The sequence below is a fragment of the Corapipo altera genome, unplaced genomic scaffold (assembly GCF_003945725.1).
Source record: "Corapipo altera isolate COAL_440 unplaced genomic scaffold, ASM394572v1 308, whole genome shotgun sequence".
NCBI classification, from domain to species: Eukaryota; Metazoa; Chordata; class Aves; order Passeriformes; family Pipridae; genus Corapipo; species Corapipo altera.
Genome location: NW_020884925.1, coordinates 1,883,102 through 1,898,530, shown reverse-complemented (window position 1 = coordinate 1,898,530; position 15,429 = coordinate 1,883,102). Strand labels below are relative to the sequence as shown.

The 15,429-nt window shown below is 55.0% G+C and overlaps 2 protein-coding genes across 3 annotated transcripts; both read right to left on the bottom strand.

The window, feature by feature from the left end:
• Positions 1-153: 153 nt before the first annotated feature.
• On the bottom strand, positions 154-9,606 carry CLK3 (CDC like kinase 3). 2 transcript variants are annotated; one of them, XM_027657602.1, is made up of 13 exons: positions 9,522-9,606; positions 9,098-9,246; positions 6,442-6,649; positions 4,317-4,410; positions 3,979-4,045; positions 2,902-3,018; positions 2,414-2,580; positions 2,168-2,262; positions 1,707-1,836; positions 1,436-1,518; positions 994-1,073; positions 766-856; positions 154-534 (listed from the first exon to the last, which is right to left on the bottom strand). In XM_027657602.1, exons 2-13 carry the CDS (start codon positions 9,244-9,246, stop codon positions 349-351), a joined length of 1,467 nt encoding a protein of 488 aa, XP_027513403.1. In that variant the 5' UTR covers positions 9,522-9,606; the 3' UTR covers positions 154-348. The 2 variants fall into 2 exon arrangements, with proteins under 2 accessions (XP_027513403.1, XP_027513402.1); XM_027657601.1 differs by lacking the exon at positions 9,522-9,606 and having other exon boundaries at positions 9,098-9,392.
• Positions 9,607-10,343: 737 nt separating this feature from the next.
• Positions 10,344-13,821, bottom strand: LOC113953887. Its single transcript, XM_027657555.1, has 3 exons — positions 12,907-13,821; positions 12,358-12,596; positions 10,344-11,976 (listed from the first exon to the last, which is right to left on the bottom strand). The coding sequence occupies exons 1-3, from the start codon at positions 13,787-13,789 to the stop codon at positions 11,320-11,322; spliced, it is 1,779 nt and encodes a 592-aa protein (XP_027513356.1). The 5' UTR covers positions 13,790-13,821; the 3' UTR covers positions 10,344-11,319.
• Between the last annotated feature and the right edge of the window lie 1,608 nt (positions 13,822-15,429).

Genomic DNA, 15,429 nt, shown 5'->3' with positions numbered 1-15,429 from the left:
TTCTAGAACCTTCCTCCTGCAAGGGCAGAGACTGGGGCGAGTTCAGCCCACTCACCCTCAACGAGTCCAGTTAATTTTTCACCATCTCCCTCTCCTTTGGCAGAAAAGCCAAAGCTGGAAGCAATACAACTCTGCAGCTGCCTACAAGGGAAGTATCAAACAATAAGAAACACTTTATTTTAACTTTACAACATATAAATAGACAAATCTGTGCTTTCTGATGGAGCTTTCCTTCCCCCTCTGCTCCGCAGGGTCCTTGTGGCAGTGCCCCAGCCCCTCTGGACTCGGGGAGAAGAGGGGGGCTGAGCTGCAGAGGCCAGACTGATCCATGCCTACAGATCCCGGCCGTCATCTGCTCAGGTCCCGGCTGGTGCCTCGCCCACACAGCATCCTCTCCTCTGCAGAGAGGCCAGCAAAGAAGGGATGCAGGAGGGCTTCTGAGAACGTGATCCTCCGGGAAGGGTCAAATTCCAACATCCTCCTCATCAGGTCAAAGAGCTGGGCGTGCTCCAGCGAGTCGTGCAGCATGTATGTCTGCAAGGGAAGAGCGGGGGGTACAGAGAGGGACTCAGCCCAAGGCCCTGAGGTATGGGCTGTCTCCCATTCCAAAATACAGCATCCCTCCACTTCCCTAGTACCCATCCTGCCTCAGCCAGAACAATATCACTGCAGATGCAAGTTAGGGGCTCTGTAAAAACCAGTTACCAAGGGTAGCTCCCATTCCCAAGCCCTGGACCCCGATCCAGGGAAGGGAGCAGCACCTACCCGCAGGGGCTTGCAGTTCTCTTGGACATATCTCCCATCGGACGTGTTCTCATCCCATACCAGGTTGCCATTGTGGAAGTATTTCTGCTTCCTGCAAAGGGAGGGTGATGGTCAGAAAGGCAGGATAACTCCCCTGGTTACACCTATCCCGGGGAGGACAGAGAATTGTTGTCCTGAGTCCTGAACCACAACCAGGGGCCTGGGATGAGGTCAGGAAGAGGTTCTTACCGAGTTTTGTGGACCATGTGAGATGGAAGCGGCCCGAGGATTTTTTCCATCATGACAAGATGCTCACGATTCTCATGGGTCTGCAAAGGAACAGAGCAATGGTGGGTTAACTCAGAGCTTGGAGAGCTGATGACAAAAGGTCTGTCACCTATAGAAGTACAGGGGAGGAAGAGACAAGCTTCCATCAGGAATGCTACAGGTCCTATCCACCTCTTCCTCTTTTGATTTTCCCTTTCTTGAGGGAATAGAAATTACCTGAACCCAGAACCCAGAGTGATCTGAACCCTGTCCCTTCCAGCAAGGCTCAAGTCTTCAAACCATCAGTTTTCCTGGGCTCGTTTTCACACTCAGCTTCTGATTTTTAGTGCTTGATCTGCATTTCCCTCCCCTTAAGTCTGAACCCTTTTGGACATTAGGGATTCTTATGGAACAAGAAGCCTACCTGGAAGAGCGTGAAGCCACGGTAATACTCAAACAGAATGCAGCCAGTGCTCCAGACATCACATGGCTGTGCCCAGCCCAGCTCTGCAAAGAAAATCAAATTAACTGTGTGCTCTCAGCAAACCCCACCAGGTTTCTACCAGCTCCTTGTTGGAGCCACAGAGATTACACCAGGACAGAAGTTATCTATCCCAGAACTGGAGGGCTCCTCGTCTTGGGACAACTGTCCCACTCTGCCCCCCTGAGACTCCCCAAAACCCATCAGTTCTCACCCAGAATCACTTCTGGGGGACGGTAGTGCCGGGTAGCCACGATGGTAGTGTGGTGCTCGTGATCAAAGGTGGCACTCCCGAAGTCTGCCACGCGGATGCTCGTGTTCCGGATGGATTTCTCCTCACAGCTCTGCAAGTAAAACAGAAGTCAGGATCAGGCTTTGAGAGGGACCCTCTGCCCCCATAACTGCACCACTCATCAGAGGGATTGTAACTGTGAAGCTCTGAGCTCTCTACATCCCAGATCAGCGTAAGGAGAACCACTGAACACTGCACTCCAGGGACTGGAGCCACTGAGGCAGCCTTAAGGCTTTCAAAAGACATGGGAGAAAGAAGAGGCCTGACTTCCCGTTTGTTCCCACTAAAAAGGCTTTTAAGGCCTGTATGAAGCAGGGAAGATCAAATTTCTGTAGGGAGGGAAAGGCAGGCTATTCCTGATTGTTCCTTTGGACATAACTCACCTTATTCTCATTGTACAGAGTGTCAAAATCCGAGTTGACAAACAAGATGTTTTCTGGCTTGAGGTCAGTGTGAGTCAGCTGGTTGTCATGTAGAACTGCACAGGGGGAAGAGGGCAGAGAGAAAAATGTCTGTAAGAACCAGAGAGAAGCACTCACACAGCTTTGTGCATCCAAGTGCCAAGCCAGCTCCTTCTCAGCTCCCTCCTAGCCCATTTTGGGGAGCAAGGCTGGCCTTGGATGACTTACATCTTAGGGCATGGCAGAGCTGGTAGGCCATGTGCCGGATCTGAGGGAGAGGGTATGGCTGGAAGTTGTTCTCCTTCAGGAACTCAAATGTGTTCTTGCCCAGAAGCTCAAAGGCAATGCACATGTGGCCGTGGAAGTTGAACCAGTCTGACATCAGGACACACAAGCTGTGCAGGGAGAGAGAGACAGGGATTAACCATCCTTCAGGGATCCACAGAACAGTCCCTGTTCCTGCCCAGTTCAGAAGTGGTTGATGAGCAAAGCTCCAAGCCAGCTGACTAAGGAGCATAGCAATCCAGAAAGTCACCTCCCTGCTTTGCTAAGCCACCTTTAGACACAGCTCCCCAATTCCAATGGGACAAAGCAACAGAGGGATGAGACCAGTTTCCCCCTCACCACAGGAGACACATCCTGAGCCCCATGTTCCTTTGGATATCTTGTGTGCAAGGACGTGATTCTGACTAACCAGGAGTCTTGTAGGAACTTACAATTTATTCTCCTTGTCCTTCTCTTTGATTTTTTTCAGGACGTTGATTTCGAGCCTGGCTGCTTCTCGGTATTTTCCAACGTTTTTTATGATTTTCAGTGCCACCTGCGATTTGCCTCTGTAAGGGAAGAGACAGAAGGATGGAATCAGAGGAAAAACCTGTGTCCACACATCCTCAGCCCACAGGGAGAGGACACATCCCAGTTACTCCAGCCTCGTTTTCACGTGTCACTTGTCCTAACAAAGCTCTGCCAAAGGTGCTGCTTTGGCAATAGTTAATTTGAAGTGAAAGGTTATTGCTGGGCAACACTCCAGAGAGATATTCCTGACACAGCAATCCCCCACGTCACTGTGATTCCAGCAGCCACCTCCCCTCTCCAACTGTGCCAGAGATTCCTGTGGCAGGAAGGCCAGCTGTGGCTCCTACAGCAAGCTGACTCCATGGCTCAGAGCCAGACAAAAGGTCAGAAACAGACAAGTGTCAAATGTAATCACAGAGGAGGTTAAAAAATATAATAGAGAAGTGCCCTGCCAGATGAAAAGGTCGCTGGGCCCACCCCTCAGCTGGAGCTCACTGTGGGAGAACAGCCTTCAACAGCTGCAGCCCAGGGGGGTTACGCTGAATATTAGGAAAAGGTCCTTCCCCCAGAGGGTGGTCAGGCACTGAACAGGCTCCTCAGGGCCGTGGGCACAGCACCAAGGCTGCCAGAGCTCAAGGAGCATTTGGACAACAGTCTCAGGGACAGGGTGGGATTACTGGGGTGTCTGTGCAGGGCCAGGAGTTGGACTTTGATGATCCCTGTGGGTCCCTTCCAACTCAGGATATTCTAGGATGCTATTCTATGAACTTGTGCCACTGAACAAACCCGCCCTGCTTCCCTTAAGACATGAGCCTGCAAACTGAGAGGGCTGAGGTGTGAGCCCTTCCACTTGCTCTAAGAAACAATTTCTCCTGTAGCAACACGCGGCAGGTGACAAGTTTGATGCCGTGGAGCCCAGGTGAAACTGCCGTGCTCGTGACCAGCTGGGCTTGATTCACAAGGGACAGATGAGTTACCAGGGAGGGAAAGATGCCCACCTGGCATGGTCCACACACTCCACCACTTTGCCAAAAGTGCCTTCACCAAGGCTGCCGACAATTTCATCTAGGAGAGAAAACAGGAGCGGGTGTGAACCTCGGGGGCTTGGAGAGAGCTGAGCTCCTGCAATTTCACAGCAGTAAAACCTCAAAGCAAACAAACAAAAAAAAACGTCTCTCACTGCTACACTCTTTAAACTCAAGTGTCTATGATCTGCCTCAGGCAAGTTACTGGTCAGTAAATAAAACGCTAGAGACCCCTCCAGTACAATACGAGAGATCTGGTCTAACACGGGGATAAAAGTAGAGAGGTAAAGTTTTACGAAAGGTGGCTGTACATCGCTCTTGAAGCCAATCGCCGATCCTGCACACCAGGTGACCTTCCTTGTCATCTTCCACGCTCCTGCTGCGCTTACTGCTCTGTTGGCTTCTCTGTACACACCGCCCCCCGAGACGGCATTTTGTGTGGTCATTCAAAGGTGGAGAGACGACGGTGCGTCGGTGGTTGGATTTTCCAGATCCCAGCATTTCATAAGGCACACAGCATATATAACGATAGGGATATTGCAAGGGACACGTCAAGACACAAACTAACTTCAAAACAGAAAAGTCATCAACAGCTACAGGTATGTAAAGAAAACTCTCTTGGTTAGCTACGGCCTCTGGTGCCGCTGCCACCTCTCGGGCAGGGAAATGCCCCCCTCTTCCGGAAAGGGAAGCAGCAGCTGGGAAGCTCCAGTGTGAAGGTGGCTCTGTGTGGCACCACCATTCCCCACAGAGGAGCAGCTCCCTCCGCAGCACTGCAGGATGCTGCCAGAGGCACAAGGAAAAGGAGGGCTGTGCCAGAAGAATGTCATTTCTCCGCTGGCAAGCGTGACGAGCGCTCAGTTTGGACAGGCTGTCCAGTAGAAGCCAGAGTAGCAGTTATCCTTCTGTGTATCCTGCTCTTTGTACCTCGGTTAATCCATCTCCAGCTCCCCTGAGCCATGTCCTGCCCTGGCTGTGAACCAGCCCTTCCCATCCTGACAGAACCAACGACCACATCGATCCTAAATCCATGTGCCCAACCTGCTGCGCACAGACCTGGTGGGGCACATCTGCCTTGGGGTGCCAGTTTTTTTAAAATGGGAGAACTTTAAGAACAGGACAGGTAAATTCATTCCCAGGGAACACTTCAGGCAAGGTCCAAGGTCACATTCACCCCCTGCTACTGCAAGCTTCTACTGGAAAACCAGCCGAACATTCCTGCAAGGACCCAGGGTCCGTGAAACGAGCTGCCCTAATTCTTCATCTTGTTCTAGTCAGCCTTAAAAATAGTTACAATCTCTACAGCCAAAGAAATTAATGGAAACCTTGACATTTCCATGCCTGAGCTTCTAGTGGGCTTCTCTTCTGTGCCCCTCGCTGCCCCCGCTGGTCCAAAGTAATGAGCTAAGATCAAAACTCCCCCCCAAAAAATCAGCTGAAATGGAGAAGGTAGAGAGGACAGTTGGGAGAGCTCTGGGGCTTCAGAGGCCTGTGCTTGTGCCAGCCCAAACCTGCACAGCATCACCACTGTAAGCACCTTGCACACTGCAGTGTTTCCATCACAGCCCTGGCTCTCTCTAAAACTAAAATTAAAAAGTCAACTGGAAAGAAATAAAAAGGATGAGTTCAGGAGTTCCCAGCCATGCAGATTATCCAACTGCTGGGATCAGACCTTGTCATTTAGTTGTGATACCACTTAAAGTGAGAGGTGGGAGCGTTCCTTACAGGAGAGGAGCAGTGAAACACTTGGTCTCACACCACTTACAGGGTATTCCTACGACCAGCCTCCCTACCCAGCTCCAAATACTCCCTGGCAATCCTTGGAAGGAATGCTACATTTCAGGGTTAAGTTTGCAAAGAAGCTGAAATCCAAGTGGAAACAGCAGAAGGGGGAACACGTGTATCCTCAGAAGGCAGGAGCCTCTGAGCACTGACAGGGGTCAGTAACAACTCCGGAGACCTGGGCTGATGGATCCCACCCAGAAGGGGATCCTGGCACAAAGCCAAACCGAGGAATGCTGCATACCAAACCCCCCCTGTGAGAAGCAGCGGCCCGTAGGCAGAAGCGAAGCCCTGGCCACGGATCAAGCCGAGCAACACGGATCGCTGGGAGCAGGGCTGGCCTGCAGCCAAGGCTCGCCCTCGTCAGCCCGTCACATGGGTGCCACTGGAAGCTCTCCCTGATCCCTTCCCTGGCCGCAAAGAACACGGCTTAGCTCCCTCACGTATTAAGGCTACAGGGGCTGGACTAGTAAAAATCAATAGCTACGGGTGCTTCCCGCTTAACACGACACAGATCTGGGACTTTACGTTCCATGGAATGAAAACAAACACAGAAACGGGATTCGAGTTACTCACCCAGAGTGTTCGGAGCTGAAAGGAGGCAAGAACAGTTAAACCCTGACCATTCCTGAGCTCGTTCTGGATGCTACTCACCGAGGAGGTACTGCTACAAGACCTGCTCCTGCGTTTCCGGCAGTGGTGCTGGTATCTCTTGGGACGGTGCTGACCTCTGCCCCTGGATCGCCGCCAGTTCCGCGGGCGCGTCGAGTAATAGTCGTCCCCAAACGACGGGCTCCGCTCTTCGAACCTGTAGGCATCGCTGTCCCGCCGGCACCTCCTGTGGTAAGGCATCCTCTCATGGCTGCAGCACAAACAACAACGCTGTTATCAGCCTGGAAAAGCACGGAAGGCCCAGTCCTGCTGGAGCTAAGTCGCAGAGTCACAGAGCATCCTGAGTTGGAAGGGAGCCACGAGGGTCGTCGAGTCCAACTCCTGGCCCTGCACAGGACACCCCAAGAGTTCCACCACGACCCTGAGAGCGTTGTCCAAATGCTCCTCGAGGTCTGTCAAGCTTGGTGCTGTGACCACTGCCCTGGGGCACCTGTTCCAGTGTCCAACCACCTATCCTATCCAAGCTCACTCCCCCAGCACAGCTCTCTGCTGTTCCCTCAGATCCTCTCATTTGGTCACCAGAGAGGTGTCCTCCTGCTCCCACTCCCTGTGGCAGGAACTTCAAACCCTCTGCTGTGCTCAAATACTGACCCCTATGGAGGTATGTGAGAGAAAACAGTGTGGCGTTCCCACATTTCAAGGAGCTGTGGGAAAACCGCCATCAGAGAGTTCTATCTGAGCTGCCTACCTTGTTGTGGATTCCCACCCTTCAAAGTGTTCAAGGCCAGGTTGGATGGAACTTGGAGCAACCTGGACTAGTGGAAGGTGTCCCTGCCCATGGCAGGGGGTGGAACTGGATGAGCTTTAAGATCCCTCCAACCCAAACCATTCTGGGATTCTATGATTCCACCTCACCTAAGCCACCTCTGCCACCACACACAAGTGTTTGTCATCATTCCTCCTCCCTCAGGAAGGTCTCTCATTAGTTCTTAAATAAATGAGGACTAAACCCAGGAGTAGGGCTCTAGTTGTCACCCTGGGGGGGGCTGGAGGTCCCAAAACACCGAGTCCTTGGTGAGCACACACACACCAGCTCCACAGATCATTAGAAAGAGCCAGAAAGAAAATTTGCTCTCCATAGTGTAGCCAAGCTCCTGCCCTGCTAACAACAACCTCCCAGCATGTAAGGAAAACTTTTGGACAAGCTCATCTCTGCATCAGAAAGGACCTGAAGTCATCAGACAAAGCTCACCTTTGACATCACACACAAGATTTTGGGTACCATGTGGGCATATCAATGATGAGAGCAGCCCTTTCTGCTTCTGCCCCCCCAGGCACAACTGCCTTCTCCACCCCAGCTGGTCTAACAAACCAGACCTCACCGTGAGTCTTGCTTCACACCTCCTTGAGAAAGAGGCTGTGTTTTAGGTAGAAGATGTTGTAATTCTGAAATCAAAGTAGTGCACTGGCTTCCCAAAATAATCCTGGGCACGTGCCAGGCCAGGTCAATGCTGTCACCCAGCAGTGGCCTCGCTGACCAAGACCTTCAGCCCGGAAACAGGAATTTTTGCTATTTGCACCTCTCTGCCTTGTCAACAATCAGCTCCCCTCACTGACAGCTTAACAGGACACAGGTTTGAGTGTGGGGATTCATCTCAGCATGAATCCAGAGTAAAATCCAGACTCTGCCAAGGCAGCAGTGGCTCTCGGTCATTGCTAAACCACCCAAAACACAAACCATATGGCTCTGCTCCAACATCAATCTATTCACCAATTCATCATTGCTGAAACTTCACTGTGCACTTTGGACAAACACAGGAAACAATAACAACCTGACAGACTCAGAATCAGAGGATACCTGAGAGGCTGAGTCTGAAACTAAGGGATAAGGTTGTTTTCACCCAACAAAAGCCTATTTCCATCCAAATCTGTCCCAAATTACCCACTGGATGAAAAAAATGGAAAAGTCCATTGCATGCGCCAGCTGTGTTTCACAATCTGCTTCCCTCAAGTAAACAAAAGCCAGGCTGAGGAGAGGAATTAATGTAGGGAACATTTAAAGATGAGCTCAGCTCCAGCCTGGCTGCACCTGCCCAGTCCAACCAGTGGAACCACAGCAGCCCCAGTACCAACAGCCTACTCTGGTCACACACTGCAACATGGCTCCTGCCTCTCTTCCAGAACCCTCCTCTTATTAGAGGCCTTATCCCACTTCCAGCACCCAATTGTCCCTGTGGAAACGCTGAACAAAGAGAGGATCAAAGGTAAAATCCAGAACCAAAGCAGGAGAGGTCAGTTAGTGGTCGGATCCTTTAGCTGGGATCCTTTCTGAGGTGAGGGAGGAGCGTTGTTACTTTAAATTGTTGTTTACTTTAAATCTGATTATAATCCTGTCAGAAGGAAGTGGGTTGCTGGGAGAAAGGCTTTAAGGCCTCCACAGCGTGGAAACATGATTCCAGGGCACGCTGTTCCCTCGCTAATATTAAAGCCATATCTTTGGGAAGAACTTTAGCGCAGCAGGGAAGACAAGCGTGCACACACAGACACACGCACACAAACACAAGTAAACCCTTCACTTCCATCCCTGGGATTTACAGGTTTAAAGCCGACCTGCAGTCAGGAGATGAATGCCAGCTCGGCAACACCAGCGGGATCAGGACGAGGGTTTACTGGACAACCCGCCCCGAAGCGCTCCTACCTCCTGGATCGCGACCGCCGGGAGAGATCCCTGCGTGGAGGGTACCGCAGCCTGCCCTCGTATTCCCTGCTCCGGGACCGCCTCCGCTTCCACCTGTGTCCCAGGTCGCTCTCCTGCTCCGGGGACCGGAACCTCCTGCAGTGATGCATCTGCGAGGACAAGGGGATTGCAGGTCTTAAACCCCTCACCCATGGGTGCTGCATGAGGCGGGCTCGGCCCGGGGGACAGCCGGCCCTGGCAGAGCCCGCCCGGGGCTCGGTGATGCCGGAGGGCGCTTTGCAGCCGAGGGTCCCGCAGGGAGCGGGGGTTACGGGGCCGTTACCCGGCTGGGCCCGCCCGGGACGGCCCATTCCCCGCCCGCCTCCCCTCGTGTCCCTGCCGTGTCCCCCGGCCCCGCTCCCCCCGCGTGTCCCCGCGGTCTCACCGCCAAACCCCGGCCGCGCTCGGCGGGTGCGGCCCGGCCCGGCCCAGTTCCGGCAGCCCCGCAGCGCCGCCGCTTCCGCTTCCCGGACCGGGGTTAAACCCGCCCCGGAGGGACGGGACGGGGCGGGACCGGCCTTGAACCCGCCCCGGAGGGACGGGACGGACCGGGACAGGGCTTGAACCCGCCCCGGAGGGACGGGACGAGGGTTAAACCGGGACTGGAAGCGGTGGGAGGAGGGCGACTCTTCGCAACGCTCTGGCCCCTCATGCCCCACCATGGCCTTCCTCACTGCAGCCATCCTCACCCTCAACACGGCGTCCTTCCCGTGGTCTTCTTCCCTGTAGTCTGACTCACCATGGTCTTCCCCATTGTGATTTACCCCACTGTGGCCGTCCTCATCCTCCCCATGGCCTTCCTCTCCATGGCCTTCCTCTCCATGGCCACCTTCACTACAGCTTCTGTCACCATGGCCTTCCCCATTGCAGCCATCCTCACCCTCACCATGGCTTTCCTTGACATGACCTTCCTCACCATGGTCTTCCTCACTGTTGCCATCCTTACTGTCAGCACGGCTTTGTCCCTGTGGTCTGACTCCCTATGGTCATCAAGGCCAATATCACCTTCACCATGGCCTTCCTCTCCATGGCCATCCTCATCTTCCACAAAGACTTCTTCCCCCGGGTCTTTGTCCTCACAGTCTGCCTCACCACAGCCTTCCTCACCATAGCCTACCTTCACCACAGCCATCCTCTTCCTCAGCATGTTCTTCTTCCCTGTGGTCTGCCTCACCATGACCTTCCTCATCATGGCTTATCTCACTGCAGCCCTTCCTCACCACTGGGCCTTCCTCACCATGATGATCCCCCCAGTGACAACCCTCACCATGGCCTTCCTTGCCATGGTGACTCTCCTCATGGTCTTCATCACGGTGGCTCATGCACTGCCTCCCCCAGTGGCCTCTGCAGACAAGCTCTTTCCACCAGACGGGGCTGGGAGCTGGGATTGTCCCATGGGTCACACCCTGGGGGTGAAGACCTGGTGGAAGAGTTTCCGTGTCCAATTGGCCCACTTGGAGAGGGGCCTCAGTCCTGATAATTCACTAATTAGCACCAGGCAGGGGTTTGCTCTCTCCCACCCCCCAAGGTGACCTCCCTTCTCACCCAGGCCACCGCTCCAGAGGACATGATGGACCATGGACACTGCTGGCCCATGGGTAGGACAGAATTCCAATGACTCCACACATGCAATCATCCCTGACCCCTTTATTTGTTTATCAACCACTTGTTTGGGTCAGCAATTAATTAAAAATGCCAGTGGACACCTTTCTCACCAGGTGATATCAGCATGTCCTTGTGGCTCCCCTCTCAGGCATGTCCCAGCTCAGGGGCTGAATGGGAAGGGTGGGCTGGTGATGGTGGCTTGGAAGGGGCATTAGCTGCAACCACTGTGGTGGCCATGGGGCTGCTCTCCCAGCTGGGTGATCTTCCCACCCATCTCCTGCAATGGCCAAGGTTCTGTGTGTAGTCACTGAGCTGGTGATGGTGGACAGAACAGAGAAAGGCTCCTCTTCTCTCCCCGGTGTTGAAGCCACCTCAGACAGGCTCAGTCTCCTCCACAGCCGTTCAGGAAGGGGTTGTGCTGACCACCACTGATCTCCAGTCCTGGAGTTGGAGCCCAGACTTATCCCACAATGATGTGTGGGTGAGACCTCACCCTCCATGGCTCGGAGATCCCATCTAGCTCACTCCTGTGGGCACCTGAGTCTCAGGCAAGCCCTGTCTGTGGACTGTGGGCAGGATCAGGGTCTGGGGGTGTTGGGCTGGATCTGGTGCCACTGCTCTGACTCCAGTGGTCCCTGGCTGCACATGTCCCTCCAGTGGAGCAGCCCGGTCCCAGGGGCATGTGGCCCCACCCGCACACAGCCCAGTGCGGAGCCACGGGTATGGAGGCGAGCCTGTGGCAGGAGAGGGGAAATGGGACATGGCTGGTGGCTTTCCATCACCCCCAAAAGAGTGATCCCACCCCAGCAATCTCCTGTAGGCATCAAGAAATGGCTCCTCTGAGGGCTGAGCTCCCCAGGTGCAGGAGCACAGGAGATCCAGGTGACCTTCATAGCCATGGTCACCTCCATCCACCTCACCTGCATGACAATGAACTCCAATGCCAGCTCTTGCTGCTGGATATCCCCAGCAGGGATGTTGAAGAGGAAAGGCTTGTTCCACACAGGGTTGTAGCCACTGATGGAGTTGGTCTCCTTGGTGTCAATGACACAGCCATTGTGGTAAAGGTGGATGATGATGTAGTGACCTGGAAACGGAGACAGAGCCATGGAGAGAGGGACCTGCTCTGGACACATGCCAGGGAGGGAGGCTGGAAGTTCCCCAGCTGTGCAAGGGGGGGCTACAGAACCTCTGTGGAACCATGGGAAGAGCGCAGACAGCTCCTGAGGTTTCACCTACCCCTCTGGGGTCAGGAGCAGGGACCTCTGAAGTCCTCAGCTCACATCCCTGCCCACATCCCAGGCTCCAGATGGGCGGGGAGAGCCAGAGATGACAACACCCAGCAGGACAGAAAAGCCACATGCTAATTTTTGACCATAAATATATATATTGTAAGCATTTTGGGGCCATATTGGGGATATCTAGATCCTAACAACTACGCTTCCTGTGCTCATTTGCATGGAATAACAGAAGGGTTTGGGTTGGAAGAGACCTTAAAAGATCATTTCACTCCAACCCTCTGCCGTGCTTGGAAAAGGGGAGTTCAAGAGGAAATAAGACAATCTGCCATGCAAAAAGAGAAGTCATTGCCTGTGCCCACCTGGGCATCTCCTCACCTCTTGCTCCATGTCCCATGTCCTACCTGGTGTGCCCGGCACGCGTGAGAGCCGGCCCAGGTCCTGTGCCTTGCGGACCAGCACCTTGATGCGGCCGGCCAGAGCCTGGTACTGGAGGAGAAGGAAGAGCTGTCCAAGGGATTTGGGTGATGAGGAGAGGACGCTGCAGCTCGTGCCGTGGGCTCTGAGGCACTGGAATGGGAGGAGAGAGCAGGAGACGCCGTGAAACCTTCTCCAGCCTCATCTTCCAACTCAGTGATGCTTGTCCCCCATCGAGGTCAAGAATGGGCAAAAATGAGTTACGAATGGGCAAAAATGAATCAAGAAGGAGGATCTGATGCTCACCATCACTGCAAGGATGGTGCCAGCTCTGCATTTACCCCTTCCACCCCACCACTCCCTGAATCAGAGGTGCAAAGCCCCTTGGCAGAGACACTGACAGGGACTTATACCACAATGGAGCCCACCACAGGGATAACTGGTGATGCCTCAGGAGGCTCTGCCTCTTCCCGTGGAGTTTTGGGGCTCTGAGACCAAGCAGACCTCAGCCAAAACATGAGGACAACCCCCTGCTGGAGACTGCAGCCATCCTGACCTTCCTGAGCTTGGTTTTGGTGCTCGCCAGCTCCCAGGTGTAGCCGGAAGAGGCCTGGGGGTCCCAAGAGGCCTGGGCACAGGGGAACAGGACCTCCCCCACAAAAGAGTCCCTGAGGCTGCGCAACCTGGCATAGACAGCGAAGCGCAGGGTGAAGCTGCTCAGCTCCTCTGGGCTGTATGGGCCGAACTGGCACGGCTCCAGGGGGGCAGGGCGGAGGCTCCGGCGGCACACGGCCACGCGCTGGCACGCCGGGAGCCGCGGCACCAGGTACACCTTGACGTAGGAGCCCTGGTCGTCCTGCAGCCCCTTGGGCAGGTGGGAGACGCCGAGAATCGTCACGGTGAGAATGGCCTCGGGTGGTGAGTAGGATAAGTCGCAGTGGAGCCGAGGACGCTGCTCGGAGGGCAGTGGGGATCCTGCGACGGGGTGGACCAGTGGGCTCTCCTTGTTGTGGAGGAGTTTGGCTCCAGAGATGGTGCAGCGGCGCTGCCATGCTCCCGCCAGCTGCGGGAGGAAGGGGAGAGTGGGCAAGGATGCTCTGACATGGAGCAAACTCCCATAGGATGCTGCTGATGTCAAGGAACTCTCTTTTGCCCGAGCCCCCGCCACCTCTCCTGCCATCTCCTCATACTGTTGCTGGATGGGCACTGGCACAGTCACGGCAGGCAGAGCAGGTCCCAGCTCCATGGCTGCCCACTCCCGGCTGGGGTGGGGACTTGGGCGCCGGCGGTGCCACCAGCACATGGCACAGCCTAGGAGGATGCTGAGGCAGAGGAGGGACAGTCCTGCACCGAGGAAGATCTGCAGATGCACTGGAGAGAGAGAGGGCACCATTAGAAGGATGGATCTCACCAAAGCTCAGCCAACGTGACTCTCCATGGGTGCTGGAGCACTGGAAGGAACAACAGCTGGGAGTTCACATCCCCTGGGACTCACCTCCCCTCTTTGTAAACTGGGATTGAGCTGGAGCATCCCAAAGCCAGAAGGTGGGAGAGGAGCTGGTGGGGCCAGTACCATGCTCGGGCAGCCTGACACCAATCTGAGACTAAAACAAACCCAGCCTCGCCCTGGGAATGATAAGGACCATGGAAAACATGGGAATTATCAGCCCTGCTGCCAGGCTGACGCAGTTTGGGAATGATTAGCACCATGCTTGGTGGGGGACACAAAGGGCATGAAGGGGAGCAGAGGCACCTGCAAGGGAGGATTTGGGGTGTCCGGGCTGGATTCAAAGGGCCCTGAGGTGTGAGACACCCGAGGCTGGCCCTGAAAGAGGGGAACCTCCTCCCCCAGCTGTGCCCAGAGGACTGAGATTCTGCGGGCGTTGAGCTGGGCTTTATCTCTCCCAGCAGGGATACCTGTGGGGTTTGTGGCCTCCCTGGCAGGGTGGCATCCCTGCACACTGGGCAGTTAGGGAGCAGGGGACCAAACTCCTGGACATCAGGGCTAAAGTTCCTTAGGAAACGTGTGTTTCAGAGGTGGCATCTGTGTGGTTGCGCTGGGAAAAAACCTCCCTGTGCCCAGAGCTGGCTTCGCCTCCAGCCCTGGAGGGGGGGATTAAGGAGAGCAGGACCTGGACAAAGCTGTGCCCGTGCCTGAGCCAGGTTCCATAAAGGGATGGAGGCCTTTGAAGGAGAAAAGCAGGCATTGTCTCACCCCACTGGGCTGAGTTTCACTCCCCAGGTGCCTTAATCCGCGCTGGGCTCTCCTCAGCCCTTTGTTGTTTGTTCAGAAAGCCAGGTTGTGGCTGGGATGAGCGCTGAATGGCGGCATTTAGGGAGGAATGGAGAGAAGGGGGCTGGGATGTAAACTTGCCTGAAGGATTATATTCCAGTCCAAACAACGCCTGCCGATGCCTGTGGCTGTCCAGCCCCAGGACAGCGAGTTGGGAGGGCTGGAGTGTGCCCACTCCGGGTGTACGGACACACACGTGGGTCTGCAGGGCTTGGGGGAACGGGAAGGTGCATCAGACCCCTTGGAGTGCCCTCTTTGGGGAGCTGGGGCAGCTGAGCTGAAGGATCCTGTGCATGGACATGCTGCACCAAGCTGCAGGGCTGTCCCTGGGCTGCAGGGCTATCCTGGACTGCGGTGGCCACCACAGAGTCCCCTTGTCACCTGAGCCCCGGTGTCTGAGCACCCCTGGATCCAGGGAAGATCTCTCTCCAGCCCAGCACCTTCCCCCCTCCGACCCTAAAGCTGCAGGTGGCAACAACACACCGAGGGTAGTTTTCCACCCCCTACTGCCAGACCCCACCTTACCTGCCTCAGGCATCGGACTTGTAAGGAGAGAGGTGAGGGCAGGTGAGTCCTTGAGCTGCCTCGGCCGCATTGACGCGGGGAAAGCTGGGAAAAGCCAAACCCAGTGGTAGGCAGGAGGGGAGGGAAGGTTGGGGGGAAAGGCTCTGCCTTCACCTGCCTGCTGCTTGGATAGGCTGGGACCAGAGCCCAGGTGAGGCCGGCCCACTCTTACTGCT